This window comes from Epargyreus clarus, unplaced genomic scaffold (genome assembly GCF_041222505.1).
Source record: "Epargyreus clarus isolate Ecla_fem2 unplaced genomic scaffold, WU_Ecla_fem_2.2 ptg000014l, whole genome shotgun sequence".
NCBI lineage: Eukaryota > Metazoa > Arthropoda > Insecta > Lepidoptera > Hesperiidae > Epargyreus > Epargyreus clarus.
Window position 1 is genome coordinate 11456344 of NW_027332222.1, and position 21544 is coordinate 11477887.

General features: G+C 34.8%; 1 protein-coding gene across 1 annotated transcript in view; it reads right to left on the bottom strand.

Moving 5' to 3' along the window:
• Nucleotides 1-859: 859 nt before the first annotated feature.
• The window catches only part of LOC140747604 (nose resistant to fluoxetine protein 6), an 89376-nt gene continuing 68691 nt past the window's right edge, over nucleotides 860-21544 (bottom strand). The window contains exons 5-13 of the mRNA XM_073080161.1: nucleotides 20098-20233; nucleotides 12016-12091; nucleotides 10637-10745; nucleotides 9348-9503; nucleotides 8597-9106; nucleotides 8053-8222; nucleotides 6738-6914; nucleotides 5527-5723; nucleotides 860-1173 (exon numbers count right to left, since the gene is read on the bottom strand). Coding sequence (XP_072936262.1) covers nucleotides 1042-1173; nucleotides 5527-5723; nucleotides 6738-6914; nucleotides 8053-8222; nucleotides 8597-9106; nucleotides 9348-9503; nucleotides 10637-10745; nucleotides 12016-12091; nucleotides 20098-20233 — 1663 coding nt within the window. The 3' untranslated portion in view covers nucleotides 860-1041. The remainder of the gene's footprint in view (nucleotides 1174-5526; nucleotides 5724-6737; nucleotides 6915-8052; nucleotides 8223-8596; nucleotides 9107-9347; nucleotides 9504-10636; nucleotides 10746-12015; nucleotides 12092-20097; nucleotides 20234-21544) is intronic.

The window sequence follows — 21544 nt, forward strand, 5'->3', positions numbered from 1 at the left end:
ATCATTCACTTGATCGAGCTACTCAATTAACTTGTATGTTTTAAGCGCTTGTAGATAATACAAATGCAATTTGTCATTATTGATTTCACCTATATATTTGTTCACGCTCATAACGTTGCCAAATTTCGATCTTTATTCATAAATTTGAATCGATTGTATATTGATAACGGCAGTGACGTTAATAGTTGGCAGTAATTTGGATCGGCTTAGGACTTATCAAGAGTTATTATAAGGTAATTGATTATGTACATGAGTATTAATTTCATTATAGCTCTCCGTTATATGTTCAGTGTTCTATTAGCATTTGATTTCGTTGAAGATTTTTTTATTTATTTTATTTATTTTATTTTTTTAATCAATTTACAAGTACGCATTTCGTTTTCGTTCATGAGTTTTCTCATGATTACTTTGCAAGAATATGTTTGATAGACATTAATAAATGTCTCCTCTTGTTTACTGCAGTAAATTATAAATTCATCATGGCAGCTTACTCTGTCCGTCCTTGATTGGCGGGGCTTAATTTTGAGTGCAATATTAACTACTATGAATGGAGCTACTCGTAAATTTACATAGGTTTCAAACTTATCCCTTTGAAGGTGATTTAACTTGATCCTCTTCAATCATATAAATGTTTTGATGTTTTTTTTATTTTACGGGCGTTAATGATCCATAATAAATGACCGGTGTAGGGTTGTTTAATTTTACTTGTGTGGATAATTTTGTTAAAAATTTAACATTTATAAATTTTCTAAGCTAATATGTAGATTTGTGGCTAAAATATATTTGGTTCGTCGTCTTTCTTTTATTTACATATATTATAGTACGATGTATTTAAATATATTATAGTACGATGTATTTCAGGATATATATGTTTTTATAAGCACTTGACCTAATTTAAATTGACAGGTCTTCATGGGAAGTGTGACGTCATTTCATTGCAGTTAAGCATAAGAACCATTCGGTGTACCATCTTGCAGGGATATTCTCTTGACTTTCTCCGAAATAAGAGCTCAAGTTATTCATTTACAGAACATCTTATGATCAGTGCGTCTTCTTGTTCCTGTTCCCTCCACTCACGATCTTCAGTAGCCTCACGACTGGCGCCTCGAAGGCTAGTGAAATGGCGAATGACGCGAGGAACGCCATCACGGCGTAACCGGCGTATATTGTGAGCTGAAAAAAATATAAAGGTCACACATAAAAAAATATTACCAATAACTGGGCCAAGTGCAAGTCGAAGTCGGACACAGAGGGTTCCGTATAATGACATTTTTACTTATTTTTTATATTTATTATTTGTTATCATAGCAGCCATAGATAGATGTAAAGGCATTGTCAAAATTTGAGCTCTCAATTACGGTCAAATAGATAAGCGAATGACGCTAAAAATAACGGTTTCTTGTATGGCGACTCCCACTTATTTTCAAGCTATTTTTATTTTTAGCATTTACCACCGTTATATGTATTCTGTCAAAATGTCACGTGTCTATCTATTACGGTTCCAGATAGAGCTGTGTGACAGACGGCCAGTCGGATAGAGAGCGAAGGCTCAGTAATAGGGTTCCGCTTTACCCTTTTTGTATGGAACCCTAAAAAGCCACTAATGATAGCCTACACTGAATCGGCCTCCCACGTGGACTTGGTAAGCCAGCTTGCTAATATGAGCCTTTCCAAATTGGCCCTCATGCTATGAGCACGTGCCGGAACGTGACTTCCGAGATTTCAATCCTATTTGGGCTTAGTTTGTCATTAGCATGGGTGATAGTGGCTACTAAATATCATACATTGCATATTTATTACGCACGTACTAAGATTATCAAAGTACGTCGTCAGCCCATTACTGTCCCACTGCTGGGTACGGGTCTCCGCTCAGAATGAGAAAGAATAGGCCATAGTCACGCTAGCCAAAATGCATATTGGTAGACTTCACATACCTTTAAGATTTTTTAAGATCTCTCAAGTATGCAGGTGTCCTCACGATGTTTTCCTTCAAATCAGAGGTACCTGGGATTCGAACATTAGACCCTGCGATTCTCGATTCTGAGTTTCAACTACTAAGCTATCATTCCTAAATAAGGTACACTTTGTTGATAATGTACCAATTAATGAGTAAAATAAATATTCAACAGTGACTTTTATTGCTTATTTATTTCGTATCTTTGTTCCTAGTAGGTACATAACCGAGGTATATAGGCTTGGTTCAAATTAACAAAGAATGAAAAAGGGCAATCATTTCAAACATTTTCCTAAATATACGAAACAATACGAATGAAGATAGAAAATTAAAATAAAGGAACTCTTGTATTGTTTCGGACCATTTATTGTTGTCAGCAAGGTCTGATGAATTAATACAGGGTCTAAGTGTAGCAGCTGAAAAGGTTTTATCTCGTTTAAATTACAAAAGAATATAACTATAATATATGTGTAGTACCTATTCACGAAATATAAGGCTATCATCATCAACCCGTCACCATCCCACTGCTGGGCACGGGCAAAAAATACTTACCTTTTTATTTTGTGGCACGTCTCGTTACTCTTTATGAGAAAATACTAGGGTCTAATCCACCACAATGACCAAGTTCAGATTTATATATTCACACACTTTTGAGCTTGAAGTATCTAAAAATGTACCTATATTTTCTCAAGGTGTTGTCCTTCACCGCTATAGCATGTATTAATTTGTAGTGTGTACATACATAACTTCAAAAATCAAAGGCCTAGGAATTAAACCCCGGACCCAAACTCTCGACGAGACAGACATATGCTATCGTTGCTTATTCGTATATAGGTTTATAGCCGAAAGTATTTTCGGAACATTCACAAGAAGCTCGATAAAAACCGAGGTTTAATATTAGCTCAATATCATCCATCAACGTTGGAAGGGTCAATGCTTCGCCCTACATTTTCTATCATACTCCTACATTTTCAATAATCTATCGATACATGTCTAAATAATATAGAGTAATAAGATAGATGAAAGTTAAAAATTAAAAGTCATCTTCGTTTGTCTTCAATGAATTGATCCCAATTAATCGCTAATGGCAATTTAATTGGCAATTTTAAGTTTAATGCAAAAGTTCTGAATCGCTCTTTATTGTATTGCCATTAGTATCTTGTTCATTATTTGTGATTTACAAGAAAACAATATATTTTTGGACATTTACTTCGTCTGTTAAGAATAGCTGTTAATAACTTGTCTACAAAAATATTTAAGATATTTTGAGATTAAATAAGGTCTTATATTACGAGTATAACTAACGACTCTCATAGCGCGCTGGCACACTGAAGAGTTAATTGGCAGAGCCTTCCCTAGAAAGGGGTAAGTTTTGCGAAAGTCACTGTGTTGTTGGTATTGCTCTAGATCAGAGGTTCTCAAACTTATTTAGAATATCGCTTACTTTGAGAGTCAATTAGTTTTAGTGCCCTTTTAAATTCGGCAAAAAAAAAGAATTTCCTAAAACAATAATCTGTTTTATATAAATCGGCAAAATAAAAACTAAAGTTGAATATATTTTCATACCTTCACATTAATATGTATGTAAAACAAATCGACAAAAAAAAGTTCCTCTTACTTCCAGTGCATCTAAAATACGAGTAGCAATTTCTTTAATACTTTGTGGACTACTTCTGACCTTCTCGAATTACTTTTAATACCACTGCGATCTCCTAGTAGTCCACTGACCATACATTCAGAAACTCATAGTATGAAGACAAAAATGTTATCTTAAGCTGCCCTTTATGTATAACTTATTTATACAGCCGAAGGGGAGAGATTTGAATCAATCATCATAATCTCTCATTCCGATCGGGCTTTGTTACTCCAATAATACTGGAATACTTCGATAATATTTTAGCGTTTCATTTCATTTTATTCCGGGTATTTTGCCAAATCCAATAAATAATTTATATTGACGCAAAGAAGAATGGCGACTTTTCATATATGCTTGGCCTTATTATTATTTTTAATGTATATTGTTGCGGCTTTTGAAATTATGTAGGATATTATTTTATTAACCTATATCAAATACAGTTTTGTTTGAAAAACTTGGCATAATTCAAATATCAAAGTCCAAATAACACAGCCAGTTTAGCAGTCGATTTATCAAATATCCAAAAACTAATGCCAGGGTCACAAATAAAGAAGAAATCGGAGTCCGTATGAAAGCAGAGGTCGTTTAAATTAATCACAAAATCTAGGAACAAAAGGGAAGAGCGCAAAACGTATCACAAACAAACGAAGGACACATACTTTCTACTCAGTTTTCAACTGAGACATTGACATCTACACAACTATATATTCGTTATGTCACTAATGACAGTCATTGTGTTAGGCATTCCATTTGAGGTAAAAAGAATATTCATAATAAAATTATTAATTATAATTGATAATTTTATTATGAATTATTTTTAAAATGCCAATAGCATCTCCTTTGATTAAATAATTAATATGATTTGACATTATAACTTAACGGATATATATAGTTTTTTACTATTTATGAAAAGGGTTCAATATTGTAAAATATTGATCGTATAATGGAAAGTGTTAATGTAGATTGTAAGGTACGTTCCGATTCTCAATAGAGTCTTTACATCGTAAAGAATGAAAATGTGTTTTTTTTATTTTTATCTATACAACTAGTTCAAAAAAATATTTAATAACGCTTTATAGTACAACTTTATTTAAGATTTTTTTTCATGAATAGTTTGACAATATACACAGCTAAGGCCAAACTCGCCATTCTCCTTTGTTTTGAATCTCTACAAAGCTTTTTCAGTGGATGATACCTTTTAAAACTTAATGTGTGAATTATATTGTGGACAATAAAATGTAAGTTTACTTATTTACTATGTACTTTATACTATTTCTTACATACTCAAAGAACTACAGTATTGCAGTTCTGAAGTTACGTAGTTGTCTAGTTGTAAGCTTAGTTAGACAACATGGGTAAGGGGTACGAGTTCCGTCTACAAGTTGTTTCTCCTGAAATTCTACTATGGGTGTTAGGAACAACTGTTTGGTCCGGTATTTCGAACTACTTCCACTGCCATAAACTACTCTCATCACGAATAGAAGCTGCAACTTGTCTGCCCGATTACTATCTAATCTAAGCATTGGAAAATGATGGCCCTAAACAGAAATATAAATAAAAAAATACTAACATTAGTTTGACTTTCATTACTATTGTCAATTCGAGCAACTTATGAAGTTTTAAAAAAATCCTAAATTATACTAATATACATTTATGAGATATATTTCGCTAGCATTTTCATAATTTTATAATTACATTATATTTAATTGTACTTGAGTAGCAGTCAAGCGGGAAACTATAAAAGAAAGACTGATACGAGTATTATAATTTTTAGGAAATAAGATTTCATTTTGAAATAAGCAGCCTTTTCTACTGTATTTCTAAAATGTGTGCTATTAATTACTTTTACGTGTATAAGGACTTATAAATAAATAAATGCTATAAAATGGAATATTTATTTAAAATAGTACTTCAGGAATAATCAACATATACTAACCACGATAGAGTTCTGGAGGTGCAAGGGCCCGTCCATGAGGAAGGAGGTGTACATCATGACGGTGGGGTGCACGAGGTACGCGCAGTACGTGAGGCGGCTGAGCGGCAGCAGGCCGCGGTACGACAGCGCCGAGTTCACCAGCCCGCCGTACCCGCAGCAGCACGCCACCGACACCCACGCGAGCGCTACGCCCCAACCTGGACAATGTCGAGGTGCAAGTTGGAAGTGGAAGTCAATTTAATATGCTGCAGGATGAGACCGATGGAAACAACAACTAAGTATGTATCTATGAAAATTTAATATTCATACATAATAATAATAATATTCTTTATTGTACCCAAAAGAAGAACACAAAACAAAACATACAATTTTGGATGATACAAAAGGCGGTCTTATCTTAGGATGAGGAGTTAAAGAAGGGATGACTTGAAATAATAGGGCAATAAATGATAATGCAATTACATGATAGTTGCAGGACTAATATATAAAATTAAGTGTAAATTTAGAGATAGCATACTATAGAACAAATAATAAATAAAAGACATATAATAAATACATACTTACGTCATACCGTCGACCAATAATTTAATATTCAAGATTAATCTTTTAAATAGGCGTGAAAGGCCTAATCCTAAAGTATAGAAAATACTGAAAAATACTTAAAGAAGTCTTAAGACTGAGTAGAACTTTTTAAATAGATTTTTTAAAATTCTGGTTTTAAGAATCCATGCCCCTTTGAAAAATTTACCCTATCCTTTTTCCTGTCACATGGGTTTATGTCTATATGCAGATTTAGTATATCGTGCCATTGATACTTTTCTTATCGCGCGTGCAACACGCACGTGGACCGCGACGGAACTACTGAATTGATTTATAAACACTTGTTCGGCCGCCAAACGCGTGACAGGAAAGAGGCAGGAGAGTGTATTTTTGTTTGTTGTTATATTAAATAAATCATGTATAAATTCACTGTAAATGTTCAAATATTAAGTATACCAATGTGAATATTTGCAGTATATTTGCAGGTATAATAATTTGAAGGCGTTCCAGCTTAGTCCTCAGGGGTAGCGGCGCATCTGTGGCCGACCTCGGATAGGAATATATAATCCTATCTGGGGTTGATTACAGATGTCCATGGGCGGCTTTAACCACTTACCATCAGGTGGACTGCATGGTCTGCGCTACTCCTATACTATAAAAAACATAGTTACCTGTGTGACCAACACTAACGTAGAAGGCGGTCGGCCAGACCTCAAAGTAGCCGTCGACCATGCCGAAGATGAGGCTTGCGATGATTGCCAGCGACGTGGGCCAGCCCACCGCCACCACCCAGTACGGTATCTTCACCTGACACTTAGTCCGATGTAAATACCACCCGATAATCATTCCTGGGGAGACATTCATTGATTATACCACAATTTGCAAGTTATATTTATTTTGGCGCGTTTGAGAAAACAGACGAAGTGACGTGCGCCGTTAACATATGTACATTTTTAGCGAGGTATTGTCCACGTAAAACTGCTAGTCCGCTCTGAATATAGGAATGAATTTCGTCATCATAGTAACTTGTATGTCTACACCTGCTCGCAAGAACTTTAGAGTGGACTAGCGGTTTGGAGCGGACTATACAGAAGTTTTATTCTACCTACCGCCATTTAGTCATATTAAGCAAAAATGCTTCCGATGTAAATTACCGTCTTTTATGGCCATTTGCAATTGAACAATTTTGTAATATTTTGAATACATTGTTGGCTTGAGCAAGATAATTATTCAGAGTAGATTCTAGACAAAGTTATTTTTGAAAATTAATAAGTTACCACCGCTTCGCAGAGTTTTTGTTTCATAATATCGTGCTTTTAATAGTTTAAAATTCAAAATTACCTGAAGTCTTTGTAAGACTTTTTTATTCGGAGGTACTGATGCAAATAAACCTAATTGTGCATGCTTTTTTCCTATACTTTTCGACAACAAACAATATGATATAATATTGTGTGATCAGTATAGTAGTTATTGGAAAGCAGTATATCGTGACTATTCCAATTAACCTCTAACGTGTCAAATGGTGTCGTGTCGATAGGTCAGCTTGAAACGAGTACATATTTCCTGTTATACGAATCGATTGTAATCAAACTTAGTACTTTGTACCAAAATAGAAGTTTCCATATAAATGGGATTACGTAAAAATAAATCTATAAAAAAACATTTACGGGTTTGCTTGCATTATCTAACTAAATTTAAGTAACTCTACGAAAATATTATTGCTGAGTAGACCTATATGGTTTTATAAATGTAGGTACGTAGACTTGGATAGAAACGAATATAAAACGAGGATCCCTAAGTTCAAAATACCTTATAAAAAGATATCTAATAAGAGTTCGCACCGAAAGATCCTAACGCTTTATAGAAGGGCCGGCTGAATTGTAGTAAAATGGTCCCAACTCAAGGGTTACATTCGCCTTTATTGGTTTCGGTAGCAGCACTAGCCTGTATGAAAAACGAATATAAAATAAAGTTTGATCGTCTTACCGACTAGGTATGGGCCTATTCTAGACCACGGCTTGTCATAAAGTGGATCGAACATCTCAAAAGGCTCCTGTATCCGCGCTTTATACTGATGCCACACTGAGATATAGATCGTGGTCGCCCAAGAGCTACCCATTATTACGAATAACGATATCATCGCGAACTTCATGTGCCTGTAAAAATAAATGATTCATGAGGACTATGTCAGTCGCAGATGAAATTGAAATATCCATGTATTCTTAAGCAGTGATAGTCTACTCGGCCTCTCGCACGAGAGGTCCGAAGTTCAAATCCCAGGCACCACGCACCTCTGGTTTTTCAAAGTTATCTGCGTATTAGAAATTAATTATCACTTGCTTAAACGGTGAAGGAAAACATCGTGAGGAATCCTCCATACCTGAGAAACTTTAAAAATGTTTTCTAAGGTATGTGAAGTCTACCAATTCGCACTTGGCCAGCTCGGTGGACTATGGCCTAATTCTTCTCATTCTGAAAAGAGACCCATGCCCAACAGTGGGACTGTAATGATGAAGTATTCTTGACTTACTTGACTGAGATCAACAGTAATATGATTCCAACGACGTAAAATTGCGTGTCGTTCGCCATGTACCAGGACCAGACCATGCACATTTCTCTTTGCGGGTACAAATTGTTAATGTAGAGAAGGTTACGCCACCAGAAGTGATCGCACGTGATGTGATCGAAGATTGCCGGTTCGAACACTGTGTGGTCGTGTGTGTAGCGGAGAGCGAGCTCGTTAACACCGATTACGAAGGCATACGCGGGCGACAACCTCACTATTCTATAGAAGAGTAACACGAAAAATGATTTCGTCATTTTGAACACGTCCTCCTTTGAATACACAGTCGATTTCGGCTTGTCGAGTAGGTCCTCGTAAAACGACTGCTGGCTTATTACGGAAACAGATAATGCGGGATTCGTGTAACCGTTTATATTTTTATTGATGTCCTTATCCGCGACTTGCGTTTGTGGACCGCTTTTGTTATTGATTTTTTTGTCCTCTCCCCTTAAGAAAAGTATTGTGACAAGTAGGCCGCTGAAAAGGAATGTTATTGAATTATTGATAAGATATATTATTAAATATCACATATCATTGAAAATAAAGTCGTTTCTCCACAGAATTCCGGTAATAAATATTCGGCAGAAATATTTCGAAAATTAATCAGGACTCGTTTAAGCAATAAGTTATTTGATAAGTTTTATAACCATTATATAAATCTCAGCGACATTCTGCGACTAAACGAAATTATAACAATAATTATTTTAATTGAGATTACCTAATAAAGAAGAATGTGTCGACACAGTAGGACGCGTTGCCAACAGATTGGTACATGAAGTTGCGCTCCGTGACTGTCCTCATAGTTTTGTTGTCTGCGATGTAGAATACTGTTAGATACGTGTGCACCATGATCACCCATATTACCGACATAAATCTAAAAAGAAATATAAAATATAATTTACAACAAATTCGCTCGCTTATTATTTTTAGTACGATCGTTGTTAAAGTCTTAAGTCTAGTAAAATTTTCATTAATATGTTGGAAATTTAAAAATGGAAAGATGAAATGGATGGAAAACTGATTTATATACAGGGCTGGATTTAAGGGAGGGCAACTCAACTGAAAAAATTGTTCATTTTATTCGGAAAATAATTTGGGGCCAGTGGACCTCCACTCCTTTGTTGCCCCAAGGCCTCTAGACCTCTAAATCCGGCCCTGTTTATATATGCTATGCCATGTTTAGGCAACAGGGATCTTTAATATGTTAGATGGGATAATGACGTGGTGATGATGGGATAATGAAAAAACCCGCGTGATAAGAAAAAGGCCTTCTCACGTGTGTGAGCGTAACACTCATGTTTTAATATTATTATGCATAATCTAAATGGAAATGCATAATGCCGCATTGCGACCTAATCCAGTTTTGTAAACAGCGAGATGATTGAACCATCGAAATGTTTGAGCTGCCTAAAATCAGATTAGTTCTGTTTCTATCTAAATGCTAATTAAGACTATATTTACATTATATTATGCCTATCCTGGTAAACCGAGATGTTTACATGAATGAGCGTATGGTAGGAATTACTGAATCATGTATATTACGAGTATGTACATAATTAGGTACGTTACCTAAAATATTTGATCATGCGATTAGAATTTCATAAGCACTTGGTTGGCTGAAATTAATTCTAGCTATACTGTCTTGATTTCATATATTATTGTGTGGGAAATAGAAAACTTGATTTATTCATAATGATGATTGTATGATGTAGATTTCAGGTCTTTAATGTCGTAAAACTATGTCGTCTGTGTGCTGTTTTTCTCAAAAAGAAGATTGAAATAAATCACCAAATAATCAAATACATAGTGACGTGATAGTCCTCGGCTTACGAGGCATATAATTTTGAAAACCATGCTCAGAATCAGTACCTATATAATATGATCAATATCTACCAATGCATACTGGGAATACCCATTTCCACTACATTCATAGCAATAAACCTGTCCGTAGCTAGTTTATGTGACAAATTGCGCTATTCCTGAGATCGTGGAGTATGTGTGCGATACCTCATGCCGTGAAGACAAGTGAGAGCTCCGTCGCTCGCTGTCTGCGTGCTGAGGATAGCGCGCCCGTTGGACAGCACTGAGAATGATAGCAGGAGCTCCGACCACATTCCTGTGGATAAACATTTTGACATAGTAAAATGTGTTTTTTGTTTTTATCATACAAGACTCGCAGCCGCATGTCCACCTGATGGTAAGTGACTACGGCCGCCCATGGAAATCTGTAACCCACCCCAGATAATTAGATTAACACCTGAGGTCGTCCACAGATGCGCCGCTATCCCTGAGGACTGCTTGGGCCTCGGAAAAGTATGAACTAACTCTTAAAAACAAAAAGATACAGAATGAGCTGTATCGTTGATTATTCATTAAATATAAGCGTGAATGAATAATAAAGTAAAGAGTCAATGAATACACGATCAGCAGAACAATACATAACAACTGAACAATAAATTGAACAAAAGATTAAACAGAACCAAATTGTCACAGAGCAAATTATGACATGATTAAAATTATTATATCATCATAAGTCATAAAAGTATGGTCACTTATTGGTCGAGTTATTAGTTGTTGGATACATACAGAACATTCCTATAAAATTTTTACTAAATAAAATTTAGTAAGTAATTTAATTTCGCTCACCTTATTATAAGTCACCAAAACGATATTAGAACATCATTCAAAACAAATGTATTTAAAGTTAAACAATACAATTGGAACATATCAATTGTACATCTGCATGAGCCCTTACGATAAAATCCATTAACTGGATACCTCGGGTCTGGACGGTGTCGCCGCCAGCTATCTAGCTTATTCCAACTTTCGCACATACTGTAGCGCCATGACTCGGGATGTTTTAGTTCAAATAACTAATTTCACAAGTTGAAGTGGTGATGGCTTAGTTGTTTGAAATTCGGTTCCCCATGATTTCAAATCCCGTTGACATTCGGTTGCCACTGCTTTAAGTGCTAGGCTTGCTTACCTTTCATTCTGCGAACTTATTAATTTCACTTTTTCTTTATGCACCTAACAAAAATATTCAGGAACAAAGATACATTTAATGCTATAAGAATTATTTGTCAAGGCAATCAAAAACACATCGCACTTGTGTACATAAGTAATCATTCATTTATCATTTAAAGCATAATATTAGAAAGAAACTTTATGCCTGAGACTTGTGTAAAAAAAGCTCTTAATGGCACGTTAAGCCTACTTGACCAACGCGGTTAAGACCTACCATATGCTAGTCTGCTACTCCCATATTATAAAAAAAAACGATCTGTATTAATATATGAGGAAACCCGTGCCCAGCAGTGGGATAACAATAAGTTGATGCTCATGAGACAATTTGATGTTAATTAGTAAACAGTGTAATCACTCACCACAAGTCTCTCGCCGAAGCTCTTTGTCTTTGCAATGCTCGTCCGCGTCGCTCTCGGCTCGCGTTGTGCTATTTGGCTGTAAATTGACATAAATTAATATTTCGCCAGACAGTAAACATGAAATTCATAACTGAAACCTAGCGTTGTTTGTCTTTGCTACATTAATATCGGGGTATATTGCATGTTTAGTGATCATATTAATTCTATATTGCTTATTTATTTATTTATTTATTGTTAATTAGAACGATACATTAATCACTTACACTAATTAACATGTCAAATTCAATGTCATAATACAGGAGACTTCATTATTAAATAGAATAAACATTTATATAATAGCTGAAAGTAAATTAAATAAAATATTAACATTTAAGAATGCTTAAACTTAGGATTGCTGTTTGCTCGCTTAAAGTACTAACTTTCTCTCCCGACCTAGCAACTCAAGAAGCCCAAGGACTCCGTTTTCATTTAGAGTTCATATGACATATGACTAGAGATATGTGAATGGATAATGGATATGCTACTTTCAATCTACCGCAATGATATGCTATAGGTATCGATTTTTACAACGACACCTTTCGTTGAAAATAGTCAAAAACTTACATTTATTGGGATTTTTATTGTCACATATATATTATTTAGTTCCCTACAAAATAAATAAAAATACAAGTATATCTTTTGTTATTTTATTTCACAAGTCCGACTATACACGGAGTACTTAATGAAACTTCAGCCCGATTACACATATCCGTAACAAAAGCAGCAGTTCGATACTCATCACGATATAAAATTCACTTTATTGGAACTGTAACGTAAATTAATTGTTTTTTGTGAAAGCAGATCCTCCACGAATTGTGTCTGTTTTATTGTAACGACGCGACTGACACGACACTGCCTCGGCAACGGCAACGACACTATTGTACGCATAAGAGCTTTATAATCCACTTATGTTGATCGCTCAAAGCACGAACCTGAATGACAGTAAACAGAATGAACAAGTGAATGCCGAGTTTAATCCTTACATACGTGTGTACACAACATCGTATATAAAAGTGTCGGCACGATACCAGCATGTTGTCGACGGCAACAGCGTGTTGGTGACGTGCCGGGTCAATGAAACAGCATGCACAATTTAACAGAATTATACATACATTGATGTCGTTGTCGTGCCGATGTCGTGTCGTCCCTATAAAGAAGAGTCCAATCGACGCATTATGCGCTTTATCGGGGAATAATAATCAAATGGAAAAATTACCTGCCCACTTAAAATAACAAAGGCATATTAAACCGGGATCGGGAAAACGATTGCGTGCGCTGTTTTTGAGTCTCGTAATAAAATATTATGTCCAAATATTCAGCTGCTCTTTCAGAATGGTTACATATTTTTAAAGTAGCTTTTAATATGAAGCTCTCAGTTTTGCTCTTATCCTCATCATGATCAATCCTTTATGGTTTCATTGCTGAACGCGGATAATCTCTCAGGATTAGAAAGATTTTGGCCAAGTCCTCACTTTTATCGCAAGCTTTGATTGAAGAATTTTATGTCTTCAAGCAGGTTTTCTCACAATGTTTTCCTTCATCGTCAAAGCTCGTGATATTACTTATAAGGACAGGAAATTTCTTTGTGAGAGGATGACATTCATACCGATTAGTTTTTTTTTGTTTGTATAATACCGAAGTAAAGGAGTATGTAGTACACCTGATGGTAAGTGACAACTATCGCTCATGAACATGTTTAATTAACCTCAGAGATAGGATTTAAGTCCTGCCACTTAAACCATGAGCTCCGACATATACAATTGTGTTGCTACCCTTGAGTAATTAGATGGAACGCCTTTACCCTTACAACATAGCAGCAATTAACACTATTATTATTAACTTACACTGCTACTCGTATCTTTCAGTCCTTACATGTTGGTGTGAACGAAAACAACATACCAAGCACCTAGCAATACGAGGGATGTTTTAAGTGTCTCGTATGAAACAGATGCAGACTCAGTTACTCATGGCCGTTAATGTAAAATGTAACAGCACTTACGTCTACTAATGGACTACATATGATGTCACTCTGGCCGAACTTATGTGTCCCCTGGCCGTGGCAGTATGCAAAGTGGAATAGCAAAACGATGTATCTAATGGGTATAAGTTTTATGGACCTTTAGAGTCAAGTCAATAAACAGCGTGGAATACGCTTCAGGTGTTTTGCGGTGAAATGGTGCCCAGTAGTGAGGTATAAAGGGGTTGCTAAGTCATATTTCGGTATTTAAGTTTCAATTAATGCAATAATAACAAAAATCATGGATTTGAAATCCCAGTATAAGTTTCAGAAATAGAATAGACAATTAAGATTGTCGATTATTATATATAACAATTCAGTCTAAATATAATTCAATTCCAAATTCAGTAATTTTCGCTGGTCACCATTTTGATGCCGATGTGATGTCACTTTGGTAGTAAGAAAAAAATGTCTTTAGAGTGCCCAATCATAAATTAATTTAAGTCCTTATGTAGCGTACTTCCCGGTTTAATAACATGTATGTGAAATAAACATAGTAATATTTAACTAACACTATGAATCATTTGCAACACTTTTTACAAAAGGCCGCATTACGCAAAACCCATTAATTTATGTCTGCCTTCATTATGTCATAAAAAACAAAAACCTTACTATAGTCATTATACTTCATGAAACGTACGGTATGATACAAACTGTAATATAAATATTTTAAGTACCCAAGCTCCAGCGGAGTCTGCGAGGTTTGTACCTCGTACCGGAATACCTGATATACATACGAGAACTCCCGCATATTTGCGAGCAAGTCTCTCGTGTACGAAGTTTCATAAAGTGCATCAACTATTATAGTGAATACCCAGTTTGCTTACCCTTTGACCTTTTCAAGATAGGTAAAATTTACATGTTTCGCTTGCATTCTAGTTGACAACTTCGTACCCAATCTATGATGATGTAGCAGTATACAATTTTATTTTGTTTATGCATGAGAAATTTTATTTTGAACTAAACGTATGCTTTTGGTTGAGGAGGGTAATGTTTTTTGAGCGTATAAACGCTTAAAATAAACGTTTCTACACTCACAGCCCCACACTAGGATGCCCTGTGTCGTGGGTGCCATGGACACACACAGAGACAAATACACAAACACCCAGACTCAGAAACAAAAATCTAAATTAAAAAATTATTTACATTTCTGTCTGGCCGGGGATCGAACCCGGGACCCTTTGCGCGTCAGACCGGTATGGTGACCGCTCCGTCACGCGGGTAGTCAAATATGTATGTATGTATATCTCGTTCTTTGGTACACCCTGCAGTACAAATTACTTGACGGTTTTAACATAATAGACCAGTGCCGAAGCCTTTAAAAATGGTAAAAAATGAAATGAATGAAATAAAATTACAATAGAATGAAACCCATTGGAAAAGGAGGGGAATATGATCAAAATGAAAGGAAAAATAAATTACGGTCGATCCGAGTTCGGGAAGTGGGAGGGGGTGAGCTTTTAAGGGTAAAAAATGGTTTATCTTGATTTCCGGCTAATCTACACGTCCTATGCGAAAAAGTTAAATGGCAAAGTTGTAGGTAATAAAAAGATCTACAACTTTTGTATTTGCAATTTTTTCACATAAACTCAAAATTTGGGTGAAAAATTCAAAAAACCAAGTTTTTGGTTTTTTATTTATATCTTTTTCAATTTTTTTTTTATACGAAATTTGGTGAAAACTTACCTTATTATGTCCCAAATACACTGTAATTTATTTGATTAAAAATATTTATTTTTTCGCCTTATTTTCACTTAATATCAAAAAAGCACCCTAATTTTCAATCGAAAATTCTGACGTCAAAATATCAGCTTTTTTCAAAAAGTTTGGGGGCTTTTTGTTCGTTGAAATATCTACTTTCTGATGGTGTAAAAAAAATATACATTACTATAGGAAATGTTCTCAGAAAATGCAAAAAATTGAAAAAAACCCAAATTCGAAAAATTCTTTTATATCATTATGTACAATTTTGAGGTATTTATTAAAATTTACACTTTAATTACTCAAAAAACGTAAGATTTCATGTTTTATTGATAAATGAAAAAGTTGCAAATTAAAATATACTTCAATAATTAACAAACAAATAAGTTAATAAAGTTAATATTTAATAAGACATCTACAATATTTTGAAAAAATTGTAGAATCTTATTTAAATAATATTTGTAGATGTCTATTTACTGCTGTTTTAAGATAATTTATATACCTGAGTGACCTTCGGTAAATTTTAGCCCATTGTAAGTTATTTCATAGAGAAGTGGGGACGGACATAGGAGGGTTTGGGCCTTACTACATACCTGCTATTTCGTAGCAGCTGTAAAAACCGTTAGCCAGTATTCGAGATACAGAGCAGTGTACAACATCGTTTTTAAAAATACACGTGCAGGCTCAGTTACTCTAAGTGAATTGTGAGAAATTTACTTTATTTATTCAAAAAATCGTTTGGAATTTACATAGCAAGGTAAATACAATCTGTATTTTAATCTATATTAATCAACTTTAAAATAAAAATAGTAATATTTTCTTTCATAAATAGTATGTTTAACATAACATAACCTAAAAAATTAAAATTGAATGATATTTTAGTACAAGAATAAAAAATAGTAATTTCGTTTATTTTATACAAACAAATTTAGTTATACTCATGATAAAACTTTGAAGGCATTATTAATTTAATTTTGTCTTTTCAGATTATCAGTATGGATGGATCTGTTTGTATAATCTGCAATAAGTCAGATGACAAGCAAGTGTATGAAATAAAAAAATCAGCTTTGAATCGTTATAGTGGAGTCTAGCAAGAAGAGAATCGACAATAAATACAATTGGGTTTTTTTTCAATTTTTTGCATTTTCTGAGAACATTTAATAGTGAGTATTCTAGAAAGTTTTTAAATGTAACTCGGTTAACTAATGTGTGAATTTTTGGTGTAAAGTCGATCTTTCCTGTTACTTTTCTTAAAAGTTTTAATTAGGCATGTTTATTATGGATAATTAGATACTTGGATAACGACTTCTTCTTAAAATTTAATTATGTATGTTAATTGTGACTTGGATTACGAGTACGGAATAAATGATAAATCCGTTACGTAAGAAGACATTGAACGTATAGTCTGCGCCAAGCTGCAAGTCCGCTTCGAAGTTGTTGCAAGTAGGTGTAGTCATACAATTTGATATGGCGACGCTACTCATTTCTATATTCAGTACCCTTACCATGAGTTTTTACGTTTTGACAAATATGACTGTTTTGGTATTTGTTTACGTATTTGCTTATACTATTTCTAACCAGCGCACCTAGTGGATTGTGTCAGATTGGAATTTGTATGGTCCAGTCATATTTGTCAGAACATAAAAACTCATGGTAAGAGTACTGAGCGGACATGCAGTTTTACGCGGACTGTACCTACTTGTAAGATACAAACGGTGCCATTGTGTAAGTTTCAGCCAAGTTTTAGTTGAAAGGTCGGAGGAGATAAGGAAGGATTTAAAGGTGCAATTACACGTCTCAGGGCGGGGTGACGCTTCGACCCGTGACGATAAGGGTCGTTTACAGCTGACGGATTGAGGTAGACGCTACGAAAATGCATTTTTGAGAAAAGAATTGTGCCAACGGGTTGTTCTATCGAAATTTGTAGTTGGAAACAGTAAATTATAATAGATACCTTGTACAAAAAGTGAAACTAATGTACCGTTTTGTTTATTTATATATAGATTTTTAGGTTCTAGGTAGGCGATTTATACTATAGGGTACTATTGGGGTAAAATTTCAATCGATTGAATCTTTTGCAATACTGACTCCTAAAGACATATTAAATGAACAAGAATATAAATGTAGTTATAAAAAAAGTATAATAACATAAGCAAACACTTCAACTTTATTTTAAGCGTATTTTCATTTTAGATTTCTTCTCCAAGAAATCTTTACCACCTTGCATCATAATGGAGGTTAAATGTCATTTAACACGGTTATCGATATCGGTAAAAGTTAAGGCAGAACATTTGTGTCGGAATATCGTATCGACTTTGAATATAAAAAGGTTTAACGGAAGTGCGACATAAGTATGGTGTTTAGAAAGGGTGTGATAAAAGCCAGATAATTTCCCCTCTTCCCTTTACGAAAATCCCTTTTATGTAGATAAGTTCAATGTTGCTAAGTGGTGTAAGAATATTACAGCAACATTTATTTTTATATTTTTAATATCCATTTTAAATAAACGTAGTTAAAAAAAATTAAAAGTAAAATAAGGTTTTATAGGACGAGCAAAATAACATTAAAAAAAAAACTAAACGCGTACAATGTTAAGATGATTGAAATGATATAATTGGTTTTCCCAATACATTTACATTAAAAGTACCTACTTATTTTCTAAAAATATTTTAGTCGCTATCTTATTAACACCCTAATAGGTATTGAAATGTGGTTTTATTTTAGGTAAGAGCCTAATTTCTTAATGCGTTCATGCCTCTATGCGGTTTACAAGTGAATCCCCTTGAGGTCTGCACTCAGGCAGGCACCCCTTAAGCCAGCTTTTAGTTACGACGTTGATATAACCTAATAATATCCTGAAAAACTTATAGTGCAATGCAGTGTAAATGTTTATAATAAGACACAACGATATACTAATCACTTACACTAATTAACGTGTTATATGAATGAATAATGAATTGAAGATAGAAAAATGGATGACTTTATGGTTCGACTCGACAGGCACCACTACCGAACCTATTTCTGCCTAATAATATCAGTGTTAAGCGCTGCTATATTCTACTCTGAAAAATAAGGTAAGGGAGACATACTAATCCGAGGCGTCCCAAATTAGTTCTTTGGCCTAGCAAGTAACCTGTCTTACTCTACGCTTATCTGGGTTTGATTACAGTTCATGAGCACTTACCATGCAAGTTGCATGCGCGTTTGCTAATTCTACATTATAAAATATAATATTGTTTTAAAACTACAATAAAGATTTGTATTATTAGCATGTCCGTTTGCGTTAAAAATACTTTTAAATTTCAAAAATGAAACAAACAGACCGTGGCCACGTACGTTATTCACAACACAAGAGTAGTCGACATTACGTGCTCGTTTTGAAGAGAGCTTTTTGAGCATTTTAGAAAAGTCTATGTCATTGCGGAAACGTGGTCTACATCTTACACGATAAAGAACGAATATGTTTTTATAAACACTTGTGTAGGTACGTGTTTATATAATAATAAGTACCTGGATGACCGAGCTTCGCTCGGTGTTTTTTAACCGACTTCAAAAAGGGAGGAGGTTACTCAATTCGATCGTATTTGTTTTTTTTTATTTTAACGATATTTTCTGACAATAAAACCTAGCTAGATCGATTTATTACTCCCGAAACCCCTGAATACATAATTTCAAGAAAATCGTTGGAGCCGTTTCCGAGATCGTTGATATAAACATATATACAAGAATTGCTCGTTTATAGGTATTAGATAGATATTGATAGATAATATACATGCTGCACGTTATTTGAATAATAAATAAATAACCCTTTCTACGCCTATTGTGGGCACACTAGAATTTTTTCTGTATCGTAGGTGCCACAGACTCACACCAATATGATTTATTAATATAATATAGGAGTAGCAGACGAGCATGCAGTCTACTTGAAGGTAAGTGGCTAGAATGCCTCGGAAGAGTATGTCTCCCTTACCACACCCTTCAAACTAGAACACAGCAGCGTTTAACACTACAGTTATTAGGCAGAAATAGGTGTGGCAGTTGAACCACAAAGGGTTAACCACCTTCAATGAATACCAAATACCTGGACCCAGAGGAGACACCTAAAGTCATCGTTTAGATATTTATCTAGCCGGGGACCCAACCCGATTTAAAATTTCAGCTTAAATCTTAAACCAATTTACTTATCTAAGAGAGTATTTTGTGTTTACTTACGTAAGGTTGAATGTCATCTATTTGCAATCTATGTAAAGTTTTTAAAAAGATACTTGTTATTGAAACTTTAGTCAATTGTATGTTTTACGGAATACTTAAACGAAAGTACCAACAGGTTGTTTATGGTTGTTGTTTTGCGATGCAAGCTCGAGGTCCCGTTTCTCCACCATGGCGCGGTACCGCCGCTCCAGGTAGCCCTCGTAGCCTGATGCTACCACCATCCACAGCCCTACGATCAGCATCACCGACCTGTAAGAAACATAGTGTTAATAGTGCTTAATACTGCTATGTTCTAGTTTGTAGGTTGTGGTAAGAAAACACATATGGTGCTCGTAGATTCGATATTTTGCGCTTTGAGAACAATATTCGGTTTTTGCTGGTAGGAGTACGACATGACCTGTCGTCGGCAACGACAGAGGGATTACCCTACGATAAATAAGGGAAGAACGTATGTGTTACGAGGCGTTTAAACTTAGTCTTCAGCGGAAGCATCTGTAAATATCTACCGATCGTAAACCTGGTATATCACAAATCATATTTCGGGGTCAGAATACAGATGTATATAGGCGGCAGATGCCATCATTATAATTTGCTACTTCTATATTACGAAAAACAGGCATGCAATCCATCTGGTGGTAAGTGCTCAAGCAATAACCCCAAATGATAGAGCAGTGGCTATTAATCGACATTTATATTGCTATCATTCATTGAAACAAACTGAAACAGAAGAATGCTTTAATAACGGCTATTAGAAACTATCCCTCTTAAGCTAACAGTTTCATGACGACAGATGTAGCGTACAAATATTTGTAGCAAGATCTATTGCTTTGCGAACAAATGTTTTCCTATTGTGTTTGCTTGTGAATCTGTTGTATTTTTCCAATGCATTTTACCTCTCAGGTAAGCTTCATCCACTATATTTATTTCTATTTGACGTTCAGGAATATCAATTCCAGGAAGTTATGACAGTACGTAAAAACGTGAAAAAATATAATGCATGGTATTCTATGAAACATTTATAGTAACTTTCTAAGTAAATTAGTACGTGTTTTAAAATAAAATGATATATGAAAAGTTTAACTGCAGATTTTGGACCCAGATGACTATAAATACCTAGTATTGATGACGGCCATAAAGTTGGGAGAAAATGTGGAACGTATTTTACGTCGGCAGTTCACTAACGACTTCGTTTGATTTTATGTACCTATACCTATTTGTAAGCCTAGAAATTTTGCGAACTGTGATTTACAGTGCTATTTGCGAGTCTTGTGGCTGATTTGTTGAATAAACTTTAAACTTTGAAACTACGAAACCGCAGGATGAAATATAGCGCTTATGCTGCTACAGAAACGTTGCCATCAATTGAAGATAAAGTACTTTAATGGATCTAAAACAATAAGCCAATAATCCTAAGTAGTATTAATAATGATAGGTAGATATTATATTGGTAGGTATATTTAGAAGTATGTAAGGAATACAACAGGAATAAGATGGTAAGAATCGCACTTTGGTTTTAGACAAAGCTATACATACATTTTTTGGAATAAACAATACACCTTT